This window comes from Oncorhynchus mykiss, chromosome 28 (assembly GCF_057628025.1).
Source record: "Oncorhynchus mykiss isolate SJ-2025 chromosome 28, ASM5762802v1, whole genome shotgun sequence".
NCBI classification, from domain to species: domain Eukaryota; kingdom Metazoa; phylum Chordata; class Actinopteri; order Salmoniformes; family Salmonidae; genus Oncorhynchus; species Oncorhynchus mykiss.
In genome coordinates this window covers 28,778,064-28,792,138 of record NC_143049.1, presented here as the reverse complement: position 1 = coordinate 28,792,138, position 14,075 = coordinate 28,778,064, and the positions used below count along the sequence as shown (strand labels likewise).

General features: G+C 41.8%; 2 protein-coding genes, 1 long non-coding RNA gene and 5 other non-coding genes across 11 annotated transcripts; 1 reads left to right on the top strand and 7 right to left on the bottom strand.

The window, feature by feature from the left end:
• Nucleotides 1-7: 7 nt before the first annotated feature.
• LOC110508839 (calreticulin) lies at nucleotides 8-4,404 on the bottom strand. 2 transcript variants are annotated; one of them, XM_090224969.1, is made up of 9 exons: nucleotides 4,042-4,404; nucleotides 3,593-3,694; nucleotides 3,059-3,262; nucleotides 2,822-2,916; nucleotides 2,530-2,739; nucleotides 2,168-2,281; nucleotides 1,859-2,002; nucleotides 1,554-1,646; nucleotides 8-1,191 (listed from the first exon to the last, which is right to left on the bottom strand). In XM_090224969.1, the coding sequence occupies exons 1-9, from the start codon at nucleotides 4,127-4,129 to the stop codon at nucleotides 961-963; spliced, it is 1,281 nt and encodes a 426-aa protein (XP_090081095.1). In that variant the 5' UTR covers nucleotides 4,130-4,404; the 3' UTR covers nucleotides 8-960. The 2 variants fall into 2 exon arrangements, 1 of the variants encoding a protein (XP_090081095.1); XR_016492729.1 differs by having other exon boundaries at nucleotides 641-1,191; nucleotides 2,168-2,435.
• Nucleotides 4,405-4,587: 183 nt separating this feature from the next.
• LOC149970820 (uncharacterized) lies at nucleotides 4,588-6,996 on the bottom strand. The gene is made up of 7 exons (XR_016492730.1): nucleotides 6,897-6,996; nucleotides 6,391-6,454; nucleotides 6,171-6,217; nucleotides 5,933-5,997; nucleotides 5,667-5,732; nucleotides 5,285-5,349; nucleotides 4,588-4,822 (listed from the first exon to the last, which is right to left on the bottom strand). It is a non-coding gene; the product is annotated as an uncharacterized LOC149970820 (long non-coding RNA).
• Nucleotides 5,417-5,489, bottom strand: LOC118944900 (small nucleolar RNA SNORD47). Its single transcript, XR_005040304.1, has one exon. It is a non-coding gene; the product is annotated as a small nucleolar RNA SNORD47 (small nucleolar RNA).
• Nucleotides 5,543-5,627, bottom strand: LOC118944902 (small nucleolar RNA snR60/Z15/Z230/Z193/J17). Its single transcript, XR_005040306.1, has one exon. It is a non-coding gene; the product is annotated as a small nucleolar RNA snR60/Z15/Z230/Z193/J17 (small nucleolar RNA).
• LOC118944903 (small nucleolar RNA snR60/Z15/Z230/Z193/J17) lies at nucleotides 5,804-5,887 on the bottom strand. Its single transcript, XR_005040307.1, has one exon. It is a non-coding gene; the product is annotated as a small nucleolar RNA snR60/Z15/Z230/Z193/J17 (small nucleolar RNA).
• Nucleotides 6,281-6,351, bottom strand: LOC118944908 (small nucleolar RNA SNORD75). The gene has a single exon (XR_005040312.1). It is a non-coding gene; the product is annotated as a small nucleolar RNA SNORD75 (small nucleolar RNA).
• LOC118944901 (small nucleolar RNA SNORD74) lies at nucleotides 6,523-6,602 on the bottom strand. Its single transcript, XR_005040305.2, has one exon. It is a non-coding gene; the product is annotated as a small nucleolar RNA SNORD74 (small nucleolar RNA).
• A 16-nt stretch (nucleotides 6,997-7,012) lies between the features above and the next one.
• LOC110508837 (piggyBac transposable element-derived protein 4) lies at nucleotides 7,013-11,548 on the top strand. Of its 3 annotated transcripts, none has more exons than XM_021589685.3 (5): nucleotides 7,013-7,110; nucleotides 7,727-7,823; nucleotides 7,962-8,096; nucleotides 8,403-8,741; nucleotides 8,955-11,548. In XM_021589685.3, the coding sequence occupies exons 2-5, from the start codon at nucleotides 7,750-7,752 to the stop codon at nucleotides 10,945-10,947; spliced, it is 2,541 nt and encodes an 846-aa protein (XP_021445360.3). In that variant the 5' UTR covers nucleotides 7,013-7,110; nucleotides 7,727-7,749; the 3' UTR covers nucleotides 10,948-11,548. The 3 variants fall into 3 exon arrangements, with proteins under 3 accessions (XP_021445360.3, XP_021445361.3, XP_021445359.3); XM_021589686.3 differs by having other exon boundaries at nucleotides 7,102-7,290; XM_021589684.3 differs by having other exon boundaries at nucleotides 7,102-7,393.
• Nucleotides 11,549-14,075: the final 2,527 nt, after the last annotated feature.

Sequence of the window (14,075 nt, the reverse complement as noted above, 5' to 3'; positions counted from 1 at the left end):
AAAAAACTTTCTTATGAGATTTTATGAAAGTCAATGTTTGTCATTAATTCTGGTCTGTAGAAAAATGTCTGGAAGCATATGGTGCTACTTAATTAGCTTGGCTTCTAATTGCCTGTAGCCTAAATAGTGTATTATATAGGCTATGATGATGATTTGTAACAAAAGGAACACTTTACACATGTAAAATCCAAACAACCCTCTTTTTTTTTTTTTTTACTACTGTACAGTATTTTTGCACAACAATATCTGTAATCGTCATAATTTCCCAAATAAGATTCCAAATATCTACAAAAACAATAAGGGGGAACAAATGCAATAGGCTACATTAGGAAGTATGCGGTTACTGTGCAAGACAAAATACAACAGTGAAAACTCACAATGGAGTAAACGTCTGACTTGGCTACAGTAGTTCATGGCTGAATGTCAATTGAATTAGAGGTTGGTGAATGAATTTGGCCTTGGTGAGGTTATAGATGATACTTCTACCTAATAGTATGTCAGTATGTGACTGCATTTAGTTAGCAAATGGACATTGAATGAATGGGAAACTATCGCTATGCATGTCAAGGTTGAGTAGGATTTACATGGAGTACATATTCACTCAATGTGAATTAAGAAAACAAAAACACACAAGCTTCAATCAATTAGACTTCATCTGTGATATTTGGTGGAGAAACAGACAATTAAATGCATACTTACAAGAAATAGGTTAGTTTTGACACACTGGTTTACTGCCTTAATTAATAAGGCGGTAAACCAGTGAGTCAAAATCTAATAAGTTAAATAAAAAACATAAAATAAAAAATGTCACAGAGTTTGCAGTAAAATCTAAATGACTTCTTCACCGCCCCTTCTCTCAACATTACTTTGAGGCCTGACTGACTGGATGGTAAAGAGAAATGACGCATAATCCCTCCCCAGGCTCAACGGAAGATTCACCCCAATGAGAAAGTCAGTCCTCTAAAGTTCATCCTTTATAGAGTCTGTTTCCTCCTCTTCTTCCTCTGCTCCAGTCTCTTCTTCTTCTTCTTCTTCTTCTTCTTCTTCACGGTCCTCTAACTCTTCCTCCTTCTCTTCTTCCTCCTCGTCTTCAGGCTCGTCTTTTGTCTGCTCTTTCCTCCCCATCTCTTCCGCCTCTAGTTTCTTCCTCTCCTGTTCCTCCTGGGACACCTTCATCTTTTTCTCTGGATCCTACAAAACATGAAACAGAGACAGCCATTTTAACAAACCACAGGAATTAGCATTTTTACAGTTTGTAGTGTGCTGTTAGGCAACGTTGCAAATATGTCTTCATAAAGATCTGAAACCAAACTAGTGAATTTATTCAGACAAATAATCCTGTAACAAATTGTCAGATAACAAATTGGGGTTAGGGGAATGCGACTCAAGAGACACCAGTGTGAATACCCACTGGGCACACTGTTTGAATCAACGTTGTTTCCACGTAATTTTAATGAAATAACGTTGAACCAATGTGGAATAGACGTTGAATTGACGTCTGTGCCCAGTGGGTATGTATTAAAGTTTGAACCTGAGAGGTGAGTACCACTGACCTTAGTCTGACCCCAGGTCTCATTGCCAACCTCTTCTGCCAGCGTAGTGTCGTCAGTGATCAGGAAGTTATCGAAGATGGTCCCAGATTTTACCTGTGACAGCAATGAACATGTCTGAATTACTCCAAATACTTCTGGGCAAAAATATTATTTCAGGGATGCATTTTCTCTTTTCAATTAAAAAGGAAAAATATAGCCTTTTTAAATAATCACAAACAGAATACTTTTCAATAAGATTCCACTCTTTAGCATTACGTGTCAATAATTAAGGTACTGAAACAACTGAATAAGGTCCTCCACAGTACCTGCCACAGGTCCAGGCCAATGACGCCGATGCTGTCGAATCTGTATATTTCAGAGTCTGCGCTGTATTCTGGATTGTCAATCTCAGGATGCACCCATTTGCCCTTGTAGTCAGGGTTGTCGATCTTGCGGGGTTTCCATTCGCCCTGAGAAGGCAAACAAATCAATTAAACAGCTGTTCATATGACTGAAGTGGCAATAGAGAAAACTACTGTCATACTCGATGTCTCAATCAAAAAACAAAATGTGGTTCTGTCATGTGTATAGGGCCAGGAAATACCTTAGCCCCAGTTATGTGTCTGACTGCTTGCCTTATAGTCAGGGTTGGAGACCATGGGTGGCTCCCATTCACCGTCCATCTCATTGTCCCAATCCTCAGGCTTCTTAGCGTCAGGGTCAGCAATGTTCTCTGGCCTATCCCAGTCCTGACAAATGACAACATTGAATCATTAACCCCACATTAACAAAGTGAAAATCATGAAAGACATTCTACTCATAAAATATTGACAGAAGGGATTGCTTTTGCATCAAGAGTAGCTGGTTAGATTCCTGGTCGGCCAGTCAGTTTCTGCCATTGTCCTGCCAATACAATAATGTGGCTTGTTAGCATTGTTGAATGCAGAAACAGCCATGGGTCTCTAGACAGAAAAGGTGTCTACTGTTATCTACCCACCTCTGGTTTCTTATCCTCTGGGTCCTCCACCCTCTCCCTCTCGTCCCAGTCGTCTGGCTTCACAGCCTCTGGGTCCTTGACCTTCTTAGGAGGCAGAATATCCCAGTCCTCCTCCAGACTTCCAGACTCCACTTTCTTGTTGTCAATCTTCACCTCGTACGTATTGTCAGGGTTCAGGATCAGAGTGTACAGATGAGTGTACTCATCATCCTGGAAAACAAAAAAAATATTGATTTGATCCACCCAATGTGGACGTCACGTCGAAAAAGCTCATTTGTGACATATGCTTTACCTTGCACCTGATGTCCTTGTTGATGAGATGATTCTTGCCCTTGTAGTTGATAATGACATGAACTTTCTTGGTGCCTGGGCCACAGATGTCTGGACCTGGATATGGGAAAACCATTATGATTAACTGTACAAATTAAATATACAACCTAAACAATACAACCTACACAATACAGTGTAACTAAGTGGTTATCAATCATTTTGCTAGTACCATCATTATCTCATTGGTAATGGACTTTACCAAACATGATGTTGTATTTGGAGTCTCCATGCATGTCTGCCTGATCAAGGTCAGCGGGGAATAGTTTGATGTAGCCTCCCCCACAGTCGATGTTCTGCTCGTGCTTCACAGTGAACTGGATCACCAGGGTCTTGCCCTGGTTGCTGAAGGGCTCAAATCGAGCAGAAGAAGAGTAGAAGCGGGCATCCTGGCTGGTCTGGAGACCTGAGGGGAATAAGATATGTTTTAGACCGTTTCAAATTCGGAGTTGCTTCCTGCTCCACAGTCGAGAGGAAAAGCAGAAATGTGTATGAGACTGATTCTGAAATTCTCAGAACAATGGTGGGGTCACGAAACTGACTGACCAGATGAGGTGTAGGCAGTCATTGTAAAATAAGCATTTGTTCTTAACTGACTTTCTCTGGATTAAAAGTTGAATTCAAATATTTTATCACATGGTCTTAACGTCAGAATAATCATAATATTGGACAAGCTTATCTTTAGCGTGCAAACTTTAAACTACATGAAGCCTCAGGTTCATGACACGATATCTACCTTTGTCTTTCTCTGGATCTCCATAGAATTTCCCAGGTGTCAGGACAAATTCCCCGTAGTCAGACCTATGGCTGGATTCAACCCACCGGGTAGTCCAAGAATCTGACAGCAAAAACAGAATCAAATACTAGAAAGGCCACAATATTGGCATAGGTGAATACAAATTTAGCTAACGTTAAAGGTTTATTCAAGCACTAGGCTAGCGTCACCCGTTGGCTATGTACATTTAATTAGCTGGCAAACTTGCCAGCCATCGTTATAAGCGACTCTGTGGCTAAAAAGCAAACTAAACATGCATTATTGCATCTAACGAAGCATAGCTAGCTATTGTCGTTTCATCGTTATGGTTGATTAGCTCACTAACAGTTAGCTGTATACTAGCTAGGCTAGTTGGAAATTCAGTTGAATCTGGCAATAACGGCAGCCTAGCCGAAATTAATGGAACTCACCCCCATCTTCAAACTGCTCTTTAAAATACAGCGATGGTTCGGCACTGGCTAGTGCAATCAGTGCACTGAATAGCATCGACCCTCGCATGACGTGGCTTGCTAAATGTTAAATGATAGTTGACCACCCTGCTAAACGCAGTTTCCCCACTCCCTGTCCGCCTGGCCAATCAGTCCACCCTGAACAAATGTCCGATGTTCATTGGTTGACAGGGAAGCTGAGACTTTGGATGCTGTGGTACAGCTAATGTACCATACTGTAGCCAAGAAACCAGCAACACAAATTTGCCAGAACCTCAAATTGGTAGCATCAAACCGCACCCACCATGAATATATAGGAACCATCTTCAAGTCACTTTATACTGTGTTTGTTTTACGCCATGTGTAACTGTTGTTGTACGTGTCGAACTGCTTTGCCTTATCTTGGCCAGGTCGCAATTGTAAATGGGAACTTGTTCTCAACTTGCCTACCTGGTTAAATAAAAGGTGGGAAAAAAACACCCATATCTAATAGTTAATGTAGCAAATATTTAAAAAAAATATCACAAATTCTGTACAAATTCCTTTATTGGTTCTGGACAATGAAGTTACACACTTACTGGTTTTATTTACCAAGCTAAAATTAGAACACATGTACAGTTGAATGAAGTCCCCCCCCCCCCCCCCATCATGTCTCCAAACAAATTGCTAAATTATAAATTCAAGCCGGTGATGCACTGCTTTCGTCAGGACAACTGTAGGTCAGTGGTAAATGACAGGTCCTGCACACCCTCCTGACCAAACACTGGAGGGAAGAAAACACAAGTGAGCCAAATAGTCACTGGTAGGCTGAAACACTAGGAATCATTGGGGAGAGATCAGTATCCTTTCTTGTCATCAAGATCTCAGGGAGAGAGTTCAAGAATTGAATCATCATTTTCTAACCCCACAATATAACTATAACTCACAGACCAGAGGGGCATACTACAAAGCAGGATCAGCAAGTTAACATTAGCCAGCTAACATTGATACAACTATATTGACAGGTCCATCAAGCAAGCTAAACCTAATATGGGGTTTTGGTTGCAGTCAATTACTGTGTCCATTTCAAGCTGATCTTGAAATGGGCACAGTAAATGTATGAATATTTTAGGGAAGAATGCAGACCAACCCATTGAAATATACCCCTCGTGTAAAGGGTAAGATACTGAATCAGTAAGCCAGTGGCATATAATGGAAAATACTCTGCATGCGTAAAATAACATACCCACTCAGTTGATTCTCACGTGGCGAGGGAATTTACTGCATATTCACCTCATCTTCCAACACCCCCTTGGAACGGGAATAAGCAAAGGGTTCAGGAGCAGCACACCAAAAACAGATATATTCACACCATTAAACCCCCAGAAATAAATGGACCGGTTGGAGTATAAGCAGTGTAATCATATGGCAGAATCTTTTCATCACTGGCTGATGAAATGTAAAGACAACGTTGTACAAGTGCTTACTTTGAGTTATATAATAGCCAATACATCAGATAGGAGCGAAAGACAATGCTGATAGTTCTTCATGGTTAATCTGCTGAACTATGCTGTCATCATTTGTATCAGCAACAGTTGAGTGTTCCAGCTGCAGTAAACACTACTTACCAGCAACTGGTACGAGGAGTCACACTAAAGGTTCCACCCATGTGACCCCAACTTCAGGCATACCACCTGAAGAACAAATAAAGTTGATTCATAAAATGGATTCAGAGCGAAAATAATCCTACAGTCTTTTTTAACAGTGGATACATCAGATAGGAGCGAAAGACAATGCTGATAGTTCTTCATGTTTAATCTGCTGAACTATGCAGTCATCATTGTATCAGCAATGGTTGAAAATGATGCTTGCAGCCAAAGTAAACAGGACTCACCATCAATGGTTCCTTGATCATTATGGCTGGAAGTTCAGACCATGGCGTTCCCACTGGAGGCAAACCTGAAACAATTTGATCAATATTGTTTCAGAGGGGTGGCATTTTAGAAATCTATATCAGCAGACCATTTCGTGATCGAAGATCCTCCATAGTCTCAGAGATTCCCAATGATACTTTAATAAACAGCATAGCTAGTAAATTTCCATAACAGCTAAGGGTTTCCATGAAAACATACCAGGATTGAGCAACCTCCTGGTTTCTCAGGGTCAGCAAGAAGTTACTCTAAAAGGAAAACATTCACTATTAAATTTGTCAGGTCATAAAATGTCAATCAGTTTAATAGATGGCCATCAGTTTGAAAATGTGTCAGAAATCACTTCTGTCCACTACTCTTATTCAAATATTCATCACAGGCTAAATATTAATTACAATGAGTTATCATCAGTGTGCCATACCTGATTGTAAACCATTAGGCAGATACATTAGTCATCCAGGATCACGCGTGTTGTACATCATAATCTGAAAGTTGAGGGACGGTTAGATATCACAGGCAAAGTCTTAGTGGAATGAAGAATTCAAATCCAATCCATGTCTGGTCAGTAAAGTTGGCGTTTCCTCAGAGGTCTCAGATGTCCCTACCAACATGTTCTTCATCACATCAGACACGGATTAAATTCCAGACAATTTACTTATATATTTAGAATGTGTTGATTCTGAAGTAAAGTAAAAAATTAAAGTCGGCTGTTGTGTGAAAGATGTAGCCAAGCTATAGTAGTTAGTGTTAGCAAGTTCCTGCACACATGGCAGGCCACGCATGCACCTTGACTTAGCGTTACACGCAAGTCGAATACTAATACCAAAGCTGGCCACCAAGCAAAATGTTAACGTTTTTATTTGATACCTGTATATAGTTCCTGATTTCAAGTTAAACTATATTGTAAAAACATAATCGAATAGTTACCCTTTTTTGAAGCAAACAATAGGACCTCCACATTTCAACTGCTGAGTTCAGCGCGGAAAAGAATTTCAGAAGGGGTGACGTTGGTATTTGTACTGTGGCCCCGCTGGCTTGTGGGTAAAATTGGCGTCACATTACATGACGTAGTGCGCTTTGTTATTTATGCTTTGTTGAATGCTAGTCTGGATCCTTGGGACGTACCAACTCTGACGTTAAGGTAAGGGTTAACGTTAGGGTTTAGGCAAGGGTTATGGTTAGGGTAAGAGCAGGAGTTAAGGTTAGAGTAGGGACGTTCCAAAGATCCCGGGATGGACTTAAACCATTTTTTTGTAGCTAGTCACCCGCCATTCCACTCGCTAGTGTTTCGTTCCATCATATAACCTTTATGGTGCTTCTGGTATGGCGTCTACCATGTAATGAAATAATTATACCTAAACACAGCTAGCCACCTAAACGTGGAGAAACGAAATACATGGTTGCAAGCCCTCAGCACTAACCAGGTAGCTAAGTAAACAGACAGTAAATGTGTTAGCTAGCTAGGTGGGGTAGCTGGTTAGAAATCTGCATGGGGTCCCACTGTGGGGGCATTGCTTGACAGACCTGCTTGTCTTGAATTGCTGTTTCCTAAATCCCTAAAAAGCCTAATATTAGGAGTGTGTAGTCTATTGTCAGACAACCATTTCAAGTCATCTGTATTTATGAACTCAGAAATCTATCTAAAGTTATAAAAAATCTATATATGTTGGAGAAAGTTTCAGTGCCAACCGATTTCAGTACCAACCGAAATGGTATTGTTAGCTGGATAACTCAATGATCTAAACTTGTGGTTTCAGGCTGTGGAGATAGCCAGTGGGTAATGATGGAGCTGGAGGAAGTGCCGGACACAATTAGTCAGGCCAGACACTCTCTCTTTGGATGCAACAACAAGAGGTTAGTGTGTGCTAATGACTGCATTATAGATATTGTCTAGTGCTCTTCAAAATCATTACCATGTCACTCATCACTGTTCAACAAATTGGGCATGATCTTCTCACCCTTGATTGAATATTTGATTAAAATGCCATACAGGGGGGATAAAAGGCAACGAGAAAACAGCACTGACGAGGATGGAGGGGAAGTACAAGAGAATGACTGGGATGAAAACTATGAATGTGACAGCAACATATCATATTTCGAAGATGAGATGGATCGACTTTTGGACCCGTATGTACAATAAGTTTCACTATTTCGACTTCTCTCAAATGTCATTCCTTGACGACTACAGTACTGATACATATCATATAGCTAGCTGTAAAATCTTATGGAATGCAGCATACACCTTGAATTATGTGTTTGTGTTGGGCCACTCATCCACAGTAAGCATGTGATATTATATATGATTTTTTTTTAAATCACAGAATTTTATTTCTTGATTATTGAAGATGAAGGGCTATTCACTTGTGCTAGGGATGTCACAATAAACTGATTTTGCTTCACCCTGACTAAATTTTTTCATTGATTTGTTTTCAGAGAGGAAAATAAAGACTGTTGGACAGAACCTTCAGAGACTGTAGACTGCAATGGAACAGCAGTTACAGAGACTAGAGGGAGGGAAGACTCCCTGTCCAATGGAACAGAAATTATAGAGCTTAGAGTGGGCAGTGATTCTCCTCCCTGTAGGACAGCAGTTATAGAGACTAGAGGGAGGGATGACTCCCTGTCCAATGGAACAGCAGTTATAGAGACTAGAGGGAGGGATGACTCCCCTCCCAAAGCGACAGTCTCTTTACAGTCCAGAGTAAGGTTTCCCTCGTCTTCCTCCTTAATAGATTCCGATTTCAAAGAAGAGTTGGATCAACTTTTGGACCAGTGAGTTGAATCAGTTTCAGTATTATAACTTGTCTCATAAAATGCCATCCCTTGACCACTACATGTGATATTATGCCTTCAAATGATGGTATGATTATTATTTTGTCACACATACATTTGGTCCTTGACTATTATATATTTACATGTACTAGGGATGTCACAATTAGCAGATTTTGCTCACTCTTATCCTTTTTTGTCTTTGATACGTTCCAGAGATGAAGACGGTTGGACAGAACATTCAGAGACGGTAGACGGGAATGATTCCCCGTCCAATGGGACAGACTCTTCACAGCCCAGAGTAAGAGGTTCCTCCCCTCTCTCCACTGAGGCTTCAGAGTCCAGTGAGGAGGATGAAGACACCTTTTCCTTTGAGACAGAAGCCATAGAGACCAGAGCTTCAAAAAAGAGAAAAACCATTTCCAGCCCTAAAGGAACACAGAAAAAGGGGCAAAAGAAGGCCAGGCCTCCATCCTCTCCCCTCTGGTTATCCAGCCCTGCCAAATCCAGAAGGAACACTCATGCAGCCACACCTCTTATCATTGGGTCAGAGAGGAGGTGGAAGACTGAGGATGAACCAGACCAAGAGCCTAAACTGTTCCCCTTCGAACCAGCTAGGACTCCTGGACCCCAGCTAGACACTTCAAAGAACTACACTGTTCTAGAGCTCTTCCAGCTCTTCTTCAGTAATGACGTTGTTGATACTCTCTGCTCAAACACCAACAAGAATGCCAAGAGAAGACATGAACAGGGATTTAAACCTGTATCTGTGGAGGAAATGTACAACTACCTCAGCATTGTAATCTATATGGGTCTGCTGAATGTGCACACTGTATCAGACTACTGGGTCCCGAACAGGTTGTATGGTATTCCTTTTTGCCGTACAGTCATGACTATGACAAGATTTCGGGCAATCACCTATTCAATGCACATGAGTGACCCAGCAGAGGATGAGGAAAACGACAAGAAGAAGGGGACTGCAGACTATGATCGGCTCATGAGAATCAAACCTCTAAAAGACCAGATTTTGGATGCATGCAGGGCCTTCTACCACCCATTCCAGAACCTTTCCATTGATGAGCGCATGGTGCACTCCAAGGCTCGCCACAGCCTCAAACAATACATTAAATCCAAGTCCTACAGGTATGGATTCAAGCTGTATGTTTTAGCAGATTCAAGAAATGGCTACACGTGCGACTTCAAAGTCTTTATGAGCAAAAATCCATCAGCTTCAGGCAAAGGGGAGAGCTATGACGCTGTCATTGACCTGTTGAATATCCCTCACTTGGGCACTGGGTACCACATTTACGTTGATAATTATTTCACCAGCACAACTCTCTTCCGTGACCTGTACAAGAACAAATTAGGAGCTTGTGGAACCATACGTGAAAACCGTGTGGGCCTTGCTGGTGTTCAAGAGAACAGTATGCCACCCAGAGCAAAGAGAGGGACCATCCGCTGGCTTCGTGACGGGGAGCTGCTCTTCACCAAGTGGATGGACGCACGACCAGTCATCATGTGTACCACCATCCATAAAGCCTTTGCAAAGGAGCAGGTGCAACGACGCAAGAGGTTAGAGGATGGCACCTGGACAACAGAGCCTGTACCCGCCCCAGCGCCGATCAAGTCCCACAACAAGTATATGGGGGGTGTGGACCTGTCTGATTCCCTTATCAAATGCTACAGTGTGGCCCAGAAAACCATGAAGTGGTACAAGACCTTCTTCTATCACTTTGTAGATGTTGCTGTGGTGAACAGCTGGCTCATGCACAAGGACATGGCTGTGACTAAGAACACAAAGCCCATGGCCCAAAAACAGTTCAGGGAGAAGCTCTGTTCGCAGCTTGCTGACATTGCACTGAAAGGGGATGTTCAGGAGGAGAGGGACGAGGAGCAGAAGGAACAACCGAGCGAACAGCGAGTGGAAATGCAGAGTGAAAAGCATGGTGAAAAACAGGATGAAAAGCAGGGTGAAGAAGAGGAAGAGGTGGAAGTTGGTTTATTGTGTTGTCCTGTGCCCACAAAAGATCCCATCACTGTTGCGTTGTGTAATAAAGCTTCTGAGGGAAGGAGGCAGTGTCATTTGTGTAAGCACAAGACCATTTGGCAGTGCGAGTCCTGCAAGGTGGCACTCTGCATAATACCAGATAGGAACTGCTTCAGAATATGGCATGTGAAAAAAGACAATGACAAGCAAGATTCAAGTTAACAGTTTATTTTCATTCCAGGGGTTAGGCCTACAGGATTTCTGAATTTGTGGGATGTATAGGGAATTGTTGCGCCTATATATTGTCACACATTGGGCCAGTAACCGAAAGGTCGCTGGTTTGAATACCTGATCCGACAAGGTGAAAAATCTGTCGACGTGCCTTTGAGCAAGGCACTGTACCCTAATTTGCCCCAGGGGCGCCATACTACTATGGCTGCCCCTGTAAATCAACAGATTTCACTGCACCTATCCGGTGGATGTGATGACAAATCTATTTTTTTTATTCAAATGTATGTGTTCACCACAAATGTTTGCTTATGGTTGCCAATAGATTTGTGCGGTAAACACATGGCTTGCTATAACTGCCAAAAGCTCAACAATGATTTCTATATCACATATCAGGAATTGCTGAACAAAAACAGATTGGAAGACATTTTGCTGTCCATTAGAGAATTAGCAACTGTTTTTTTTGATCATTTTGGAAATTGTTTCAGATCATTCTGAATTTGTTTGCTTTGGAATTGCCACTTTGGGAACATCTCAGCTTGCCTGCTTTGGGTACCAGGGTTTGGGTTAATAAATAAAAACATCTATAACATTCCCTCTGTATTCTTTCCATTTGATTTAATTGTTTCATTAAATTACATTTGGAAATGTACGCAACTAATTGAACTATGTTTCTTTTTTTAGGTGTCTTGTTTTGACATATTATCTTATGTCTCCAATAATGTACCATATTAGGGGGAATAGTATCTGATCAATTAATAGAATCTGATAGGAACAGTATATCATTGATTCAGTTGGGACACAAATAGTATGATTGGCTTCCAAATATTTAATTAGAGAGAACTTTCACATGACCATTCTGGAGCTGGACTTCTCACAGTTCTCCTGAGACCATCTTCTTTGACTCTTGTATTGATCCAAATGATTATCGCCCTCTTGCTCCTCGCCTCCTTGGAGTGTTTCCTCTGTGTCATAACTGTACCAGAGACATTTGTATCTGGCCCTCCTGCTGAGTTCGGCAGCAGCAGGGCCAGTATGTTAAAGATGCACTATTCAGAAATTGTTCTGGCATTTCCTGGTTGCTAAAATTGTAATAGTTCACCTAATTTAAGTTTATTCAACAAAAAAACAAGTATAGTGTAGAGAATCATTGTACAATCTAAACCACAATGAAATATATTTTCTATAACCAATAATTATGTTCAGCTGTTTGAAGCTGGTGTACAAAACCGAAAGAAAAAAACACAAAAACAAAACTTAAGTGGAAGCATAGAAATAACACAGAACAGATCTACTGCTTTTTAGACTTGCTTTAAATGAGAATGACAGATTTATAACTCACATTTCTATGTGAATTTGGACAGGTCGCCCAAAAAGTTACATATTGCAGCTTTCATCAGCTTCAGCCTCAGATGCTTCTTCAGGCAGCGAGTTGTCCTCATTACTACCCTGGCTGCTGTGTTTGTTCTCCAACTTCTTGTACCAGAGCCCATTTCTCTCGCTTCTCTTCAGTGTATTCTTCTTCCTGGCTATCTCCTCCCACTCTTGCCAGCGTCTTTCCGGCCTGCATCTTGCTTTCTCACCCTTGAGCAGTTTTGCCCAGTTCTGTTTCTCTCGCTGGGCAAGGCTGCAAATCACTCCACCGTTAATGTAGAACTGATCACTTTGAGTCTCCTCCCTCCAGTATGTTCTTGCGATCTTTCTCTCATTTCTCACTTTTACTTTTTCGTTCCCCCAGCCAATCACTTTCCCTGGCCCTGGTCTGGACCCTATGCCTGGCCTCCTCAGCCTTCTTCTGAAACTTATGCTGAGCTTCCTCCAAATTTGAGGAAGACATAATCTTATTGTTGCCCCTGTGAGGCAACTGTTCATCCTCACACTCTTCATTCTCAATGTCAAGCAGCTCTATGTTTTCCTTGTCAGCCCTGTGCCTTGGTGCTGGGTCAGCCTTAGGCTCGAGTCCATACTCAGGTGTCAGGTCTGGTTTTGGCCTGGACTTGCACTCGATGGCCCTGCCATTTGGCACAGGAACAGGGACAGCAGGCACCCACTTTCTCTGGACCCTTTTTTTGTCCCGCTGCACACTCTCCATATTTGGGTTCCCCCATGTTTTCTGTCCTCTTTTTCTTTCATTATTGTCTGCCTTTGTGTTCTTACCTTGTACACTAAAATTCTCTATATCACTCAGTCTCTCCTTCATTGCCTTCTGTTCCCTCCTGGTCATCTCTGCCTCCCACCTCTTGTTGGCACAAAACAGGGATGTACAGTATGGAGGTGAACAATCTGAAGAAGACTCTTATTGGGTTCTCCTTATTTATGTCATTCCATCATTCATTCCATTGTCATAATCGGAACTATACTGAACAATATTATAAACACAACATGTAAAGTGTTGGTCCCATGTTTTATTTGCTGAAATAAAAGATCACATACATTTTCCATATACACAAAAAAACGTATTTCTCTCAAATTGTGTGCACAAATTTGTTTACATCCATGTTAGTGAGCATTTTTCCCTTGCCAAGATAATCCATCCACCTGACAGCTGTGGCATATCAAGTAGCTGATTAAACAGCATGATCATTACACAGGTGCACATTGTAAGGGGACAATAAAAGGCCACTCTAAAGTCTGCAGTTTTGTCACACAACACAATGCCAGAGATGTCTCAAGTTTTGAGGAAGTGTGCAATTGACATGCTGACTGCAGGAATGTTCTGTTGCCAGAGAATTGAACGCTAATTTCTCTACCATAAGCCACCTCCAATGTCATTTTAGAGAATTGGCAGTATGTCCAACCGGTCTCATAACCACAGACCACGTGTAACCACACCAGCCCAGGACCTCCACATTCGGCTTCTTCACCTGCGGGATCGTCAGAGACCAGCTACCTGGACAGCTGATGAAACTGAGGAGTATTTATGTCTGCAATAAAGCCCTTTTGTAGGGAAAAATTCATTCTGATTGGCTAGGCCTGGCTCCCCAGTGGGTGGGCCTGGCTCCCCAGTGGGTAGGCCTGGCTCCCCAGTGGGTAGGCCTGGCTTCCAAGTGGGCCTGCTCAGTCGTGAAATCCATAGATTAGGGCCTGATTTATTTATTTAAATTGACTGATTTCTTTATATG